This window comes from Choloepus didactylus, chromosome 8, assembly GCF_015220235.1.
Source record: "Choloepus didactylus isolate mChoDid1 chromosome 8, mChoDid1.pri, whole genome shotgun sequence".
In the NCBI taxonomy this organism is placed as follows: domain Eukaryota; kingdom Metazoa; phylum Chordata; class Mammalia; order Pilosa; family Megalonychidae; genus Choloepus; species Choloepus didactylus.
In genome coordinates, this window is record NC_051314.1 from 29,090,621 (window position 1) to 29,106,407 (window position 15,787).

A 15,787-nucleotide genomic window follows, 5' to 3' on the forward strand; every position below is an offset into this window, starting at 1 on the left:
AAAAAGAAAAAAAATCAAAACATAGACCCCCTATTACACCAACTGAGATCAAGTGCCGTACCCATAAGTGTCACTGCAAGAAAATATTTCTCTTTTCTCTATTGCTGATTAAACCTCCCCCCTCCCTTAACTACCTCCAGTGTTTCCAATTTGGCACCTGACAAGCCCAGCCATGGGAAGGGCAATAGAAATGGATACTTTCTGGCTCTACAGTGAGGAGAAGACGGAGGGAGGTGCCCTTCAGACGCTAGGACGGATCTGGAAAGCCTCCCTCTTCATTCTGGTAAGAGGCTAGATCTTCCTCGCTGAGGGCTGCTCCTCTCTGCCGTCTCTGTTCCTTCTGAACCTCACAGTTCTGGGTGGTGGCCCCATAGGACATCTTCTTTTTGGGACTTGCAAAATTCTCGTGGTTGAGCTCTGTCTCCTCTGCTAGCTCATCCTGGTCAATGATTCCACACTTCTCCTCAGAGAGATTCTCAGGGTCAGCCCACTCCTGTTTCTCTCCAGAAGCAAAGATCCCATAGAAGATCACGCCGCTGTAGTGCACCAGGGCAGCTATAAGAAACACATTCTGCCATTCCTCGCGGGTCTAAACAAGAAAATAAAGCACCAGTTAAAGCTCTAACCAAAAACAGAGATGAACAGTGTGTTCTGGAGGCCTCTACCAGGACAAAAGCATCCTCAAAGACAATGCTCTATTTTGTGTCAGAAGCAATATCCAGGATCCGTAAATGGGTCAAACAGAATTCAGGCGTCTGAAAAAAGGAAAGTTAGGAGACTTCAATAAATAAGCATATTTTAATTTAAAAAACGCATTTTTTAAAAAGCAATATGTAAAATTATATCCAGCACCATTGCCTAGCTGTCCTATAAATACAAATGGGGTTTCCTCTCTCATAGTAGGTTAAGCTAAATGTGCTTTAGGAGTCCACCATTTTAATGAGCAGAACCTCCTTATTTGCCATTGGATGTATAATGATATTTGAACCCTTAAAACGCTCATCCTTGACTGTCAAGAACTCATTTATAAACAGATTTTCTGTGTAAAACACAGTAAATAAAAAATAATTGGAATTTGTGTTCAAAGTTAGGGGAAGATAAGTATCTTGGATTTAATAGCCGTATGTTACTAATATTACTGACTCGTAAACAGGAAGGGAAAACATGGATTTCTGCCTATGGAATCTTAAATCCCACCTTCCTCCTCTGTCAAAAAGTAAGAAAATCACTCCACACCTTCTTCTCCAAGAAGCTGAAAGAATTTCTGAAGTAATATTTGTGGTAGGCAATCCAACTAAGAAAATAGCATCAGAGTAAAAATTCTCATTTGCAGAAAGTGCTAAAACCTTTTTCAATGACAGAGATAAAGGAACTGTGTGGCCTGTGGTTAAATTCCTCTCCTACCTACCCTTGTTGAAATATGCAAAGGTTCAGTAACGATGGATGCCATACCCTTGAAGGGTCATTAATGTCTTCTTTCTTTTCTTCAGAACAAGGAAGTAAAAGAGCACTAATATTTTAATGCTCTAACATGCCAAGCAACTAGATGGAAATGGACTTAAAAAGTTTAGCTACTTAGAATTTTTTTAATTACTTTATTTGTCAAATAATTAAAAACATTTCCAAACAAAATAAAGCAAAGCAATGGGAAAACAAATATCCTGAAATAACTTCATTAGAATTATAAAACAATATTGGATAATTCATTTATATTGAGTTGATTACTGCAGTTTCTTCTTTGTGTCTCCAAAATGTCTCTGGCATTTGCCCCTCCCCCTCCCCCCAATTTGATTTTTCAGCTGAGGAAACTGCGGAGCCAAACAAAAATCAAGCCTGTTGCCATCATCAAGCACTTAACAATAATTTTAAAAATAGAAAGAAAGAAAAGGAAGAAGAGATTCAACTGACTCAGCCGGGGTCAAGGACACACACGCCACCTATTTGCAGGCTGAGGTGGGTCCTTGAGATTTCAAGTTGTGTTTGTAGCCCACAGTCCCAAAGGAAACCATTACCTTGTGCTTGGTCATTGCACCGACGATGAGTGGACAGACCATTCCAGAGAGAGTTCCCACTCCGTTTGAGATCCCCATGAGAATGCTGGCATAGCGGGGGGCAATGTCCAGATGGTTGACATTAAAACCTACAGTGAAGTCAAAACCCTGAAGTCAAAATCAAGAACAGAATTCCAGATACACTTTGGAAAATGTTTGGCTCCCCCAACTCTCATCCATCTATTTGGTTTCCTTTAGCATGTGATGAAATGGATACCTCTGCGTAGGGGGCTGGGTTAAGGATTGTCAGGCCATGTCTAGACATAACAGGAAAATGCTCCACGACTGATTGCCGTGGACTCTCCATGAGGAGAATTATGGCACCTGTGCCTTGTGGGCTCAAACCCCAAATATGGCTCTTGGGGCAATAGCGAATAGCCCTACAGCCTGGATGAGATTTATTTGGAGTTAAACAAACACAATCACATACAGTGTGACTGGAAAAAAACCCTGACTCTTAATATCCTCTCTACTAGTCCTCGACTCATTCCTAAAAAACCAACATAGGTAAGCCATGCCTTAGTGGACACATGGCATAATGGAAAAGAGTGCTTTTATAGTAATAAATATTTGCACAAACATTGGCAGAACCTTCTGCAATTTACAAAACACTTTCACTTACATAATTGACTTGGAGCCTGTAAATCTGGATTTGAATCTTATTTTCATCATTTAAGTAATTTTTAGGCCTTTGTTTCCTAATCTGTAATATGGAGGTAATATTGCCACTTACCTCATTAAGATGCTGTGATATGAGACTCAGGGAATATGTAAGTGAGAGCCTTTGGCTAATAGCTAGGCCATACCAACCACTCTGGCTGCTGCTGCTATGTAGATCTCCCCCTCTTCGAGGTCTATCAAAAGATAATACTGAATACTGCTAGGAGTATAAACTAGTAAATCACCAACGCCTCACTGGTAATCTGTTTATCAGTAGGGAAGAATGAGTGGAAAGAAGGGGGACAGGTGACGGCAGGGGAAGGGCAAGGCTATGAATGAAGAGGCTCAAGGCACTGGAACCCAACTTTGCCAATATCATCCAAGTGCATGTTAAGGTCAGACAGCTGGCGGCTCTGGTAGCATAACTGAGATGCAAACCTGGACAAAGGATTGGAACATTTTTACATCTCACCTTCTTCATCTGTAAACTGGAAACTCATTCTTAGAAAGTTGTTGTAAGAATTAAGCTAAATAATCCATGTTAATTACATGGTATGTACAGGTGTAAACCAAGAGGTCTGCTTTTTACAGGGGGAGGGGAGCTTCTTGTCTGTCTTGTTTGCCACTGTGCTGGTTTGAATGTATTATGTCCCCCAAAATGCCATTATCTTTGATGTACTCTTGTGTGGGCAGATGTATTAGTGTTGATTAGATTGTAATTCTTTGAGTGTTTCCGTGGAGATGCGCCCCACCCAGATGTGGGTGATGACTCTGATTGAATAATTTCCATGGAGGTGTCTAAATTAAATCACTAGAGCCATATAAATGAGCTGACAAACAAAAGGAACTCAGTGCAGCTGAGAGTGACATTTTGAAGAGAAGCTACAGCCCAAAGGGACACTTTGAAGAATGCACTGGAACTGAGAGAGGAGCTTCAGCTTACAGAGACATTTTGGAGACAACCTTTGAAGATAGACTCTTGCTCCGAAGTTAAGAGAGGACAAACACTCCAAGAGCAACTAAGAGTGACGTTTTTGAGGAACTGCAGCCTAGAGAGGAACGTCCCTGGGAGAAAGCCATTTTGAAACCAGAACTTTGGAGCAGATGCCAGCCATGTGCCTTCCCAGCTAACAGAGATTTTCCAGACACCATTGGCCATCCTCCAGTGAAGGTACCTGATTGCTAATATGTTACCTTGGATACTTTATGGCCTTAAGACTGCAACTGTGTATAACCAAATAAAGCCTCTTTTATAAAAGCCAATCCATCTCTGGTGTCTTGCATTCTGGCAGCATTAGCAAACTAGAACAGCCACTGTCTTCCCTGAATTGGCGAAGTGTCTGGCACATAGTAAGCATTCAATAAATATTTGCTTAATTCATTACCAATCTGAACTCTTTAAATTATAGCAGGGGCATGTAGTTTTTATTTATGCATGTTGTTATTTCGTTTTGCGCTGCTTTTTAATTCTCTCTTGCAGGCAAAGAACCTGAAAATACGATTAACTTCTTTTTTGAGAAAACCTTTTTTGTAACAAGCATACATTCTCTTTCAGATCCAAGGGCCAGGCAATCAGAATACAAAGCAGCTGCAAGATTAATTAATCTTACTGCTGATTTAAATATGATAAACACTTTATTAGAAAAGAACCCAAAGATAAGAAGCAATTAATATGATTGTCAAGCATTATGCTCTGATACAAAGCCTGGGCCTGTGCGTTCAATTGGAGATGAGGTGAGAAAAGCCATTCAGGTTTCTAGCTGCACAATCCTGGCATTCGGGGTGGGAGAGGGGAGTCGTTGAGAAACTGAGATGTTGATAGATTTTTGCAGATGGAAGAAACAGAAAAATTACCCACAAGTTGGGAAGGTCTGTTTACCCTTTGTAGGACATTTCCCAACGCTGGCATCCCTCATGTCTTTCTGACGTTGCCTGCCTGGCAATAATCAACTTGCCTGTCTTGGACATAATTAACTCCTAAATTGTGCCAGTCATCTTCCCCAGCATCCCCATTTGCTTCTTATAAATTGGCAGACAGCAAATCCTCAGGAATCGTAGCCCCCATGGCCACAGGTCTCTCCTCTAATGTCACTGTTGGGTCACACAGACCTCTATTCCAATCCCAGCCACTCACTGTGTGACCCTGGGCAAATTAAGACACCTCTCTGAGCCTGTTTCTTCACGAGCTGAGGATTAATATGATTGTATTTGGAAAGTGGCTAGCACGGAGTATGTGATAAATAAATGGCAGCTGCTGTGATGTGAACTCCTAGGCTCCTCTCCTTATGAATGTTCAGTGACTTAATTGGCAATCGGGGGAAAGGAAGCAATATGAATCCAAACATTTCAATATCTCTGGGGACAGGATATGAATCTCTTTTGCATCACAGAGTTATCAAGAGAAGATGTTCCTCAACATCCTACTGGAGACAAGTCATGATTGCTCTATCTTTTGCTACTCAAAGATGAATCAGCAGCATGGGTATCACTGGGAAGCTTGCTAGAAATGCAGAATCTCAGTCCCCCTCTGGACCTGCTGAATGCTGTTCATTTCAGCAAGATTTTCCTAGGGCAATTTGTATGCACATTAAACTTTGAAAAGCACTGTGCTGCTTTGAATCTGTTATGTACCCCATAAAAGACTCTGTTCTTAATCCACTTTTGTGTGGGCAGACCTACTGTGGGTGGGATCTTTTGATTAGACTGTTTCCATGGAGATGTGACCCACCCAATTGTGGGTGGGTCATTTTGATTAGATTATTTACATGGAGATGTGACCCCACCCATTCCAGGTAAATCTTAATTAGTTTACTGGAGTCCTTAAGAGAGCTCAGGGAAAGAGAGAGAGCTCGGAGCTGACAGACCCAGACATCTGGAAAAGCTGAGAGAGAAATTTTAGAGAGAAGCTAAGATATGTAATCCAGAGTTTGTCCCCAGGAGAAGCTAAGAGCGAAGCTAAGAGAGACAGAAGCCCAGAGACATTTTGGAGAAAGCCACAGAAACCAGAACCCAGGAGAAGGACTAGCAGATGTCACCACATGCCTTCCCATGTGACAGATGAACCCCAGATGCCATCAGCCTTTCTTCATGGAAGGTATCCTCTTGTTGATGCCTTAGTTTGGACACTTTTGCGGCCTTAGAACTGTAAATTTCTGAATAAACCCTCATTATAAAAGCCAATCCATTTCTGGTATATTGCGTTTCAGCAGCTTTGGCAAACTGGAAAAAACACTGAGCTAGAGTGAATAATAAAAGAACAATAATAGCAAATACTTGTTAATTTTGTTATGCATCTGACACTGCACTAAGTGCTTGGAATGATTCATCTCCACCTAAGTGTAAACTCTTACGAGGGAAGAACCTTGCTTTTGTTCACTGAAATATTATCAGTGCCAACTCCACTGCCTGGCTCATGGAAACCATGAGTGGATGCATGAATTATCTCCATTCATTCTCCCTAAAACCCCACATACTGCGGTTACATCTCTCCAATCTCCAGATGAGGAAACTAAGGCTTAAGAATTTTAAAAACTTAGCAAAACTTTTTTTATAAATAGTAAGTAATAAAGAGAGGCCTCAAACCCAGGTCTATGCACCTCCAAACCCAGCTTGTTAGCTGCAAGCTACTTTTAAAGCAGACATTTTAAAAAATTTAACTATTCATCAGCTCTATTTATTTTGATAAATCAAGCTCCTATTTCAGGCGAGTTTAGACCAGAGATTCCATATTTTTGTGTGTGGGGATCATTATCCCTCTCTCTGGGCAGGAAGGCAGCCTGGAAGAGTGCTTGGAGCCAGGCAAACTGTTTTAGTCCCTCCTTTGCCACCAACTGTGTGACTTCAGGGAGTTACTCAATTTTTCTGTAGATTAGGATCCTTATCAGCAAAATAGTGATATTCCTACTTGATTCACAGTGTTGTAGGGAAGATGCAATATATGTAAAGCATTTCATAACTGACAATTATTACTATTACAATGTTTTTTAAAGGTAGATAAACATCTAAAGTTTACGTTTTCAACCAGTTTTACACAGGGAGCTTCTGAGGGCTCTAAGACTTGAAGACTGCTCTCTGGCTTCTCACACATAGTAGACTGGTTTCTACTCCTGTAAAATGGGAATACTGATAGCACCAATACCTCCTAGGGTAGTTGTGAGAATTACAAGGGGTTAGTACACAGGCTTTGAACAGTTCCTGATGCATAGTCCATGCTGGATAAACATTAGCTCTCATCATTTATTATTATTATTACCACTACTAGTAGTACCTGTTTACCCTGCTCAGCAAGTCACTTCCCATCTCTAGACCTTCATGTCCTTGTTTGGAAAATCAAGGCAACAGAATAGGCAAAATCTAGAGGAGTTTTCTACTCTTAAAAACTTCTGATTCCATGACTACATGTCAAATGACTATGTCATTGGTTTTGGAGCTAAAAACCAGTAGTTCTCTTGTGGGAGGTGAGGACTGAAGAGATCACAAAAGCCTCTGTTAGGTAGGGTGACCTGGTACTAAGGTACTGATGTGATCCATCACCCAGGACATTTGCTTGGACCTCTGCTTGTGGCCTCAGGGGCATCTCCTACTCTCTGCCTCTTGTCCCATGATGGAGAAAAGAGGGACAATTCCAGTGTGACCAGGTGCCTAAGCCCCATCCCTTGGTGATTTTTACAAAGTCACCCCCAGCAGATGAAAATCTCTCTCTGGTGGCCCAGCAAATTGGGGCTGGCCTGGCTATTGGAAGTGCAACCATATCGTATCCTTCTTTCCTCCCAAAACTTGCTGAATCCATAGACAAGATTTGGAAACACAAAGGACATTTTACCTGAAATAGCAAAGCCACTAAATCCTACAGCAAGGACAAGAAAGGAGATGGCCACCCCTTTGGTATGGGAAAAGCCAACCACCAGGAGTAGGGTTGCCTCCATGCCAAAACCTGCAAATGGAAACAGTAGGGAAGATGTCATTTTCAGGTCAGTCTTATTTATCAAATAAGAATTTATTCATTTACATTTCCGAGGCCTAAGTTTGTAGAGCAATAAATTCTGACACGGTGTTTACAATATCTTCCAGGTGGTTCATGACTACCTGACTATGCTAACGTTACCCAGGCATTCTGTGAACCTTCCAACGTTATCCTGAAGCAAACTGAACTCTGTGCTCCTGGGATGAGGGATGTTTACTACTAGCTGTTTTCATGGGTAGTTACCCCTGCCACTTCTAAATACTAAAACTTTCCTGTTTATTATCAGTGACTCCCCTTTGACCACATACCGTTATGGACTTTCACATATAAATGAAATGATGATACTCAAATTTATTGCCAAAAGTGACCAGAAAGCTTTTATGTAGTGAATATCTGAAACAAAAAGCAGTGCCTTGCCAGTCTGTGACTCTGAGGATGAAAAACACATGTTGAATAAACTAGAGGAAGATAGAATTCATAACAATGTCACTGAGTTGCCAAAATAACCTAGGACTTCTGAATCCTATACTTGTTGTACTGGTTTGTATATATTACATCCCCTAGAAAAAGCCATGTTCTTTGATGCAGTCTTGTGGGGGCAGACAGTAGTGTTGATTAAGTTATCACCCAACTCTGATTTGATAATTTCCATGGAGATGTGGCCCTACCCATTCAGCATGGGTCTTGATTAGTTTACTAGAGCACTATATAAGCTCAGTCAGGAGTGAGCTTGCTACAGCCAAGAGAGACACTTTGAAGAATGCACAGAAGCAGAGAGAGTAGCTGCAGATGAGAGACAGTTTAAGATGGCCGTTGAAAGCAGACTCTTGCTCCAGAGAAGCTAAGAGAGGACAAACACCCCAAGAGCAACTAAGAGTGACATTTTGAGGAACTGGAGCCTAGAGAGGAACATCCTGGGAGAAAGCCATTTTGAAATCGTAACTTTGGAGCAGACACCAGCCATGTGCCTTCCTAGCTAACAGAGGTTTTCCAGACACCATTGGCCATCCTCCAGTGAAGGTACCCGATTGTTGATGACTTACCTTGGACAATTTATGGCCTTAAGACTATAACTTTGTAACCAAATAAACCCCCTTTATAAAAGCCAAAAAAAAAAAAAAAAGCAGTGCCTCACTGCTGAAAGTATATGGGAAAATTTTTCTCTTTCAGAAATTCACCCAACTCTCAAGCCTCTTTTTAAATATCCAAAAGCTATTTTCACAGAAAACTCAGCAGGACAAAAGTATTTTCTGTTATTGTCTTTTGGAAAAGTGAGTCCAGTACAATAAAAGACAATGAGGAAATTATGAAGTTCCTTCTCACCAAAAAAACAAGTCCAGCAGACAGAAAGATGATATAATTGTCATTTCCAAGTATGTGAAGTGTTATGGGAGGTGGCAGTCAATTAACGGTGCTTCATCCTGGACAATCTCTGCCAATTCCAGACATTTCCACATGATTGTCCTACGGTTGCTTCAGAGTCAACATCTCCATATCAAGTCTGTGTTCCCCTATTCTCTACTCCTAAATGAAGCAAAGCACCACCACCCCACCATGTTCTTTCTTCTCCTTCTCTAAATTAATCCTCCATTCACTTGTGTTTAGGACCCTGGCTTCAGAGCCAGACTGGCCTGGGTTCAGATTCTACCTCAAAATCACTAATCATGTGACCTTGGACAAGTTACTCCACCTCTTAGATTCCTCATCCAAAACAAAAAAAAAGTCGAAGAGAATATAACCTTGCAGGGCAATGGCAGTTCCATGAAATTGGGTATATAAATATTAAGCACCGGCCCTGGCACCCAGGCACAGCTCAGCAAAGGGTGGTGAGAAGTCCAATGCAGAAACCTCAGGTTCATCTTGGATTTCTCCCTCATCCTCAGCTTTCTTATAAGAATCCGCATATTTGGCCTCAGAAATCTCTGTGAACTCTGGCCTCTCCTTTCCCCTCCTCTGCCTTAGTCCTGGACTCCATCACCTCCCACCGGGACAACTACAATAGCCCCTTTTCTGATCCTCCTGCTTCTTCCTCCTCTCATCCTTTCTCCACACCACTCTCTTTCTAAACCACAAATCTGATCAATTGCTTTTTTGTTTAAACTTTCGTCAAGGGTTCCCCACCATCAGTATTGTGTTATACAGTAAGTGTCTCCTGTTTTTCCGGGTTCATCTTCTGCCATGGCTCACCTCCCTGCTCACACCCCAGCCCTTATACAGCCCTCTGTTACAGTCAGATGGGTCTATGAGCTATTCCTACTCATGCAACATTGTTTCATGCCTGTATGTGTTTTCACGGGCTGAACCTTTGTCTGGGATACTCTCACCTCACCACTTTCTCTTTTTCTGTAAAACCCATACTATTCTTCAGTCTGGTTCAAATATTGCTTCCTCTAGGAAGCCTCCCTGACAGTCCTTCCCCCAACCCCCATTGGTGAAGTTGGCAACTCTCTTTTCTTACTAGTTACTTTATAGAACTTTTCAATATTGCCTTGTAACTTTTCATTTGTGTTTCTGCCTCCCATACAGAACTGTGATATTATCCCAGGAAAGTCCTATGTATATAGCACAGACTCTGGCTACCATTTAGCAGGCACCCAATGAATAGCACTTAATGAATTAATGCAAAGGGAAGAAAATGAGACCCAGAATCAAGATAATTATGTTGAAATACACACTAAAGCACTTACTATGAGATCTTGGTTGTTACTCTACTATCTAAGCCCATATCCTCAAACTAACATACAGACAGGACAAGCATTAAAAATTGTTTTACGTGGTCATCATGAGGCCCAAATGAAATTATGGAAGTGGTAGTGCTTTTTAAATTTTAGGCTTTATTTCATTTTTACTTGTTATAAATTTGTTTCAACATTTTTAATTATATGTAGGGAAAACTTGCTAGTGTTTTATATACTAACTACATGTGTTTTAGAAGTGGTCTATCTTACATAAAAAGGTAACTAACTAAAACATCTTTTTTTTTTTTAACATTCTCAACAAAGTTTGTACCAGAAAGCTAATTCCCCCATACTGTTAATTTCCAGTGAATCTCAGACACTCATTTGTTCATACTCCTCCTCCTCCATGATCAGAAGCTAGATTTCTTGAACAAGTCATTCCCAGATGAAGACTTTGTATGAAAAATAAAACCTACAGATATGAAGGAATTGTAATGTTTATACATTATTTGTGGGATTGCAAAATGGTGCAGCCATTGTGGAAATCTGTTTGAGCTTCTCAGATAATTGAACATAGAAAATTGCACATATGACTTGGAAATCTCACTTCTTGGTGTGTACACCAAAAATTGAAATTGAGGACTCAAACCGATATTTTACACCAACATTCACAGCAGCATTATTCACAATAGCCAAAAGGTGAAAGCAACCCAAGTATCCATCAACAGATGAAGGGATAAGCAAAATGAAGCATATACCCCCAACAGAATACTGTTCCACCATAAAAAGGAACAGAATTCTGATACACACTACAACACATGGAACATTGTAAACTTTACATGGAATGAAATAAGCCAAACACAAAAAGACAAATATTATATGATCTTGCTTATATGAAATGTCTATAATAAGCAAATTCACAGATATAGATAGTATATGACAAGTCACTAGGGTCTGGAGGGTAAGGATCAGAGGGAGTTTTTGCTTACTGGGTACAGAATTTCTGTTTGAGGTGATGAATAGTTAGGGAAATGGATGTGGTGATGGAATGCAACATTGTGAATGTAATTAATTGAATTGTACAATTAAAGTGGTTGAAGTGGGAAATTTTGAGATATATACACGCACACATATATACATTACTATTAAAAAGCTTAAAAATAAGGTATAAATTATATAACTGTTAAAATGTGTATATACATGGCAAGGTTGAAAGGATCATTTTTTAAATAATTTTTTTTTAAAAAAAGAAAGAATAAAACTTACAAATGATATATCATTTACTCTGTAAGAAGAAAAAAGATCTTTGATGTAGTTAATAGATTTCCAAAGGAAGAAAAAATATTTAAGAGTCTAGTCTCCATCTACGGTTAAAATGCTAGAGATAGAACTGTATGTTTCAAGAGCGTACGGATAAAATTTGAACCTCAGACATAATGAAGATATCCTTAAAGGTGAACCTATTCTTACCTGACAAGAGAAACAGGATTTAAAGGCCCAAGAAAATTTTCATTTCATATTGAAACAATCTAAGTGCACTCAGACAACCAGTTCAGCCAGCCTGGATTTTTTTTTTTTAACTTTAATCACATTTTACATGAACTACAGAAGGTAGCACATGAATTTGAGGATCTCTGTCTTTGAGAATCTTGGAAATTCTGATTCAGCATGAACTAGAACAGACCATTATGTCTTAAGGTGATCTGTTTACTTCAAATGATTATAACCACACATATTCCTTGCCTATGGAAAGAAAAGAAGGAAGTGACAGATTCTGAGATATATGTATAATCCTTCTCAGGTATATTTCTTTTGAGGAAACATGAAAGCAACCAAAATGGTTTCTACGATCGTGCATAAGTGCCTCATCATATCTGAATCAATCTGGATTATTCAGTGACAGCATGAAACTGTTTTTTATAAATTTTCCTCTCATCTAGCATGTGTGTATGTAAGCAGACCAAGGGGACAATTGTAATCTTTCTTTTTCAAAAAAATTTTCCATATAGCACTCACTGCTCCTGTTATATCAAAATGACAATGAAGACATGTGAAGAGCTATTTAAAGAAGATGGGGGAGGGACTGGGGAGATATGCACCCTAGTTTCTGCAGAAAAAAAAAAAATTTACTCTCAACAGGTACTTTGTTAGCACTTAAAAATATTTGACTTACCACCACCACCACCCAACACCATCACTAGCAATTATGGAGAGACAACAGCAGGGATGATTGGGGCAGAATTAAACATGAACAAGACATTCCCATCATATATGTCAAGTGTCATCAGAAGCCTTTAGAGGAGTTGTGCAGGTAGGGTTTAAATCCAGAACTTTCTTTCAAGTTCCAGTTGTAGAGGATGTATATACTTGGCCAATGAAAATATGATTGAATAGCCAATATTTAATGGAAGCCTCCACTAGAAAACTTCTCTTTTGCCAATGTCTTAAACAGAGGAAAAGAAAAAGGCACTAATGTTTGTTGAGAATCATCTATAGGCTGGACACCATGCCAGGTGCATTATACATTGTCTCACTTAACTTGTGTAGCAATCATCTGAGGTGAATGTTATTAACTGGATTTTAAAGATGAGGAAATTTAAGCTCAGAGAATTTAAAAATTCACCCACCACTATCCACTTCCATTGCCACCACTTTATTTAGTTCAAGCCACCATTTTCTTTTGCCAGGATGACTGAAATAGCCCCCTAACTGGTCTCCCCTCTTTTATTCTTGTATGCCCTATATTCCATTTTCCAGCTTTGAAAACATTAATCAGATCATGTCACTTTCCTGCTTTAAACTGCCATTTGCTTCCCAATGCACTTCAGATAAAACCCAACCCAAGCTCTGCGTATCTCCTGCAAGGCTTCCCATCCTCTGACCCCAGCTGAGCATTCTGATCTCCTCTCTCATCGCCCTCCACTCATTCACCAGGCTTCCACCACTCAGACCTTCCTTCCTTCTGTTCTCAAACATGCCACACTCAGTCCTCCCTCAGAGCAATTGTACATGCCATCCTCAATGCCTAAAATATTTTCCTCCAAAGCTCTAATAAGACAGCACATGATGAATAGCCAACCAAGTTATATGACAGTGCCAGAGGCTGACACAGGATTAACGAAACACAAGAGAAGAGGCTGGAGCTGAGTGTGGGAGGATGTGTGGAGGAGGCTTGGGTGAGTGGTGAAAGTGAAGGAAAAGGGAGTAAGCAAAGTCAGAGACAGAAGAAGATATGCCCGGCCTGACGTCAAGGTCTATTCAGCTGGAGCACAATTTGATCATTAGAAGAGTGGGCCATTGGCTGCTGTATTAGTTTCCAGTTGCTGCTACAACAAATTACCACAAACTTAGTGGCTTAAAACAATGCACACTTACTGTTGTACCTTCCTGGAGGTCAGAGGTCTGAAATGAGTCTTCAGGGGCTAAAATCAAGATGTCCTTCTGGAGGTGCTAGAAGAGAATCCATTCCTTACCTTTCTAGCTCGTGGCCACCTCACTGTGACCTCCGCTTTTGCTGTCACTTCTCCTTTTCTGACTCTGACCCTCCTGTCTCCCTCTTTAAGGATCCTTGTGATTCCATGGGGCCAATCAAATCATCCAGGATAATCCCTCCATCTCAAGAGTCTTAATTTAATCCCAGCCTCAGAGTATCTTTTGCCATGTAAGGCAACATTCACAGTTCTGGTAATTAGGACCTTGACATCTGTAGGGGCCATTGTTTTGCCTGCCACCGTCACCTAGGGGAGAATCATGAATACGAAGGCCCCAGGCACAGAAGTTCAAGCCAAAAGCAGGTCCAAACATCCCTGCCTGGCACCAGCAGTCAAGCCGCTATGAGACCAGTGCTGACAGAATGTTCCCAATCTGCTTGGTCAGACTGTATTTACTGAGTGTTATGAGACAGATCATGCTGAGTCCCGTATCTTTCCTTGTATTCTTCACTTCAAAAAGGCCTGATCCATCTATTGTGGAGCCAGAGTATGCTTACTCTCTCCTCTTTGATTTAATATCCCACTTGTGACCTCCCGACCATGGATGCCGTGATCCCCTTTCCCCTTCCCAGCCACCTGACTCCCTGCCCCCAGGAGATTTAGCAGCCAAGAGTGACTAAGCGCATTGATGATGGGCTCAGATAGACCTGGGACCTCCCACAGTATCTTCCACATGAGCAAGGTACTTTATTTTACCTGTTCTTCATTGTAAATTGGGTGTAATAATAGTTCCTGCTCCACAGGGTAGATACGATGATCAAATAAGATATTGTATGTAATGGACTTAGCTTAGCTTCTGGCATGAAAAGCAATCAATAAATGCTAATTTTAAAAACAAAATAAAAATAAGAAGAAAGTGGAGGGGTTTTTTAAAAAGGTAAAGAGTCATGAAAGTTGTAGTGGTTCATGATTACTTTCACCAACTTCTGTTGGGAAATCACCCAACTTCCATTTTTGTCTTTGCAAAATCAGAACACAAACCAGGAAATAAATGAAGCAGGAAAGATGTGTGTGTGTGTGTGCATGCACACACCCCCAGGCACAGACATATGTTGAGAGGAAAGAAGACTATTCAGAGAAAATACTTTCTTATTTTTCTTACCAAAATATACCTACATGTAGAAAGAGATGAAGAAAATAAGGGAATAAGCTACTTAAGCAAACAATAAATGTGGGGGGGGGAGAAGATAATAAACATACGTAACTGGAATCTGTGTTGTTTTGGCTTAAGAGTAGATGAAAGAAGTGTTCCTGTAATGTAGATACATATTGATTTATTAGCCATCAACTACAGGGTCTTAAGTTGCACAAGTACAGGCCGGGTGACCGCTTGGCAGGGGTGTGATGGACCTCACGCGACTACCTGCTGGGGAATGGTCTTAGAGACCCTTAAGGTCCATTCTCCTGACCAGACACAACTTCCAAAATGTCCGCTGCAGTTCAATTTACTCTTATTCTACAAAAGCTGCTTCCACCTAAGAAATTCACAGTACCTCCACAGTTCATGATTTTTCTGACAGCAGTTGTGGTCAAAATTTTTCTGCTTCTTAAATAATCAGCCAGTTGCCCTCCAATAGGCACAATGATTGTCATAACCATGTGTGGGACTGCAGACAAGAGACCCACCTGTAATGAAAAGAAACAATGGACTCGTTTTAGGTATTTCTGAGAAATGAACTTTCTTACTCATCCTGCCCCCTGCCACCCCCACCCCCACCAAATTTAGTCATCTAATTATGCAGGATCAGGGTAGGCCTGAATTTTGTAATAAATGAATGATGAATGAATGAATTAGTTGATGAGTTTCAAGGTAGAGCTATCTGCCTTCTCCACCAGATTGGAATCTCTTTGAGGGCAGAGATGACTTTGATTCATCACAAAGACCCCAGTAGCCAGCACTGGGTCTGACACATAGTATGTGTGATAGTTAATTTTAAGTGTCAA

At 40.6% G+C, this 15,787-nt stretch overlaps 1 protein-coding gene across 1 annotated transcript in view; it reads right to left on the reverse strand.

The window, feature by feature from the left end:
• Window positions 1-247: 247 nt before the first annotated feature.
• SLC17A8 (solute carrier family 17 member 8) overlaps window positions 248-15,787 on the reverse strand; it is a 52,503-nt gene continuing 36,963 nt past the window's right edge. The window contains exons 9-12 of the mRNA XM_037846781.1: window positions 15,337-15,469; window positions 7,534-7,644; window positions 2,013-2,140; window positions 248-589 (exon numbers count right to left, since the gene is read on the reverse strand). Coding sequence (XP_037702709.1) covers window positions 248-589; window positions 2,013-2,140; window positions 7,534-7,644; window positions 15,337-15,469 — 714 coding nt within the window. The remainder of the gene's footprint in view (window positions 590-2,012; window positions 2,141-7,533; window positions 7,645-15,336; window positions 15,470-15,787) is intronic.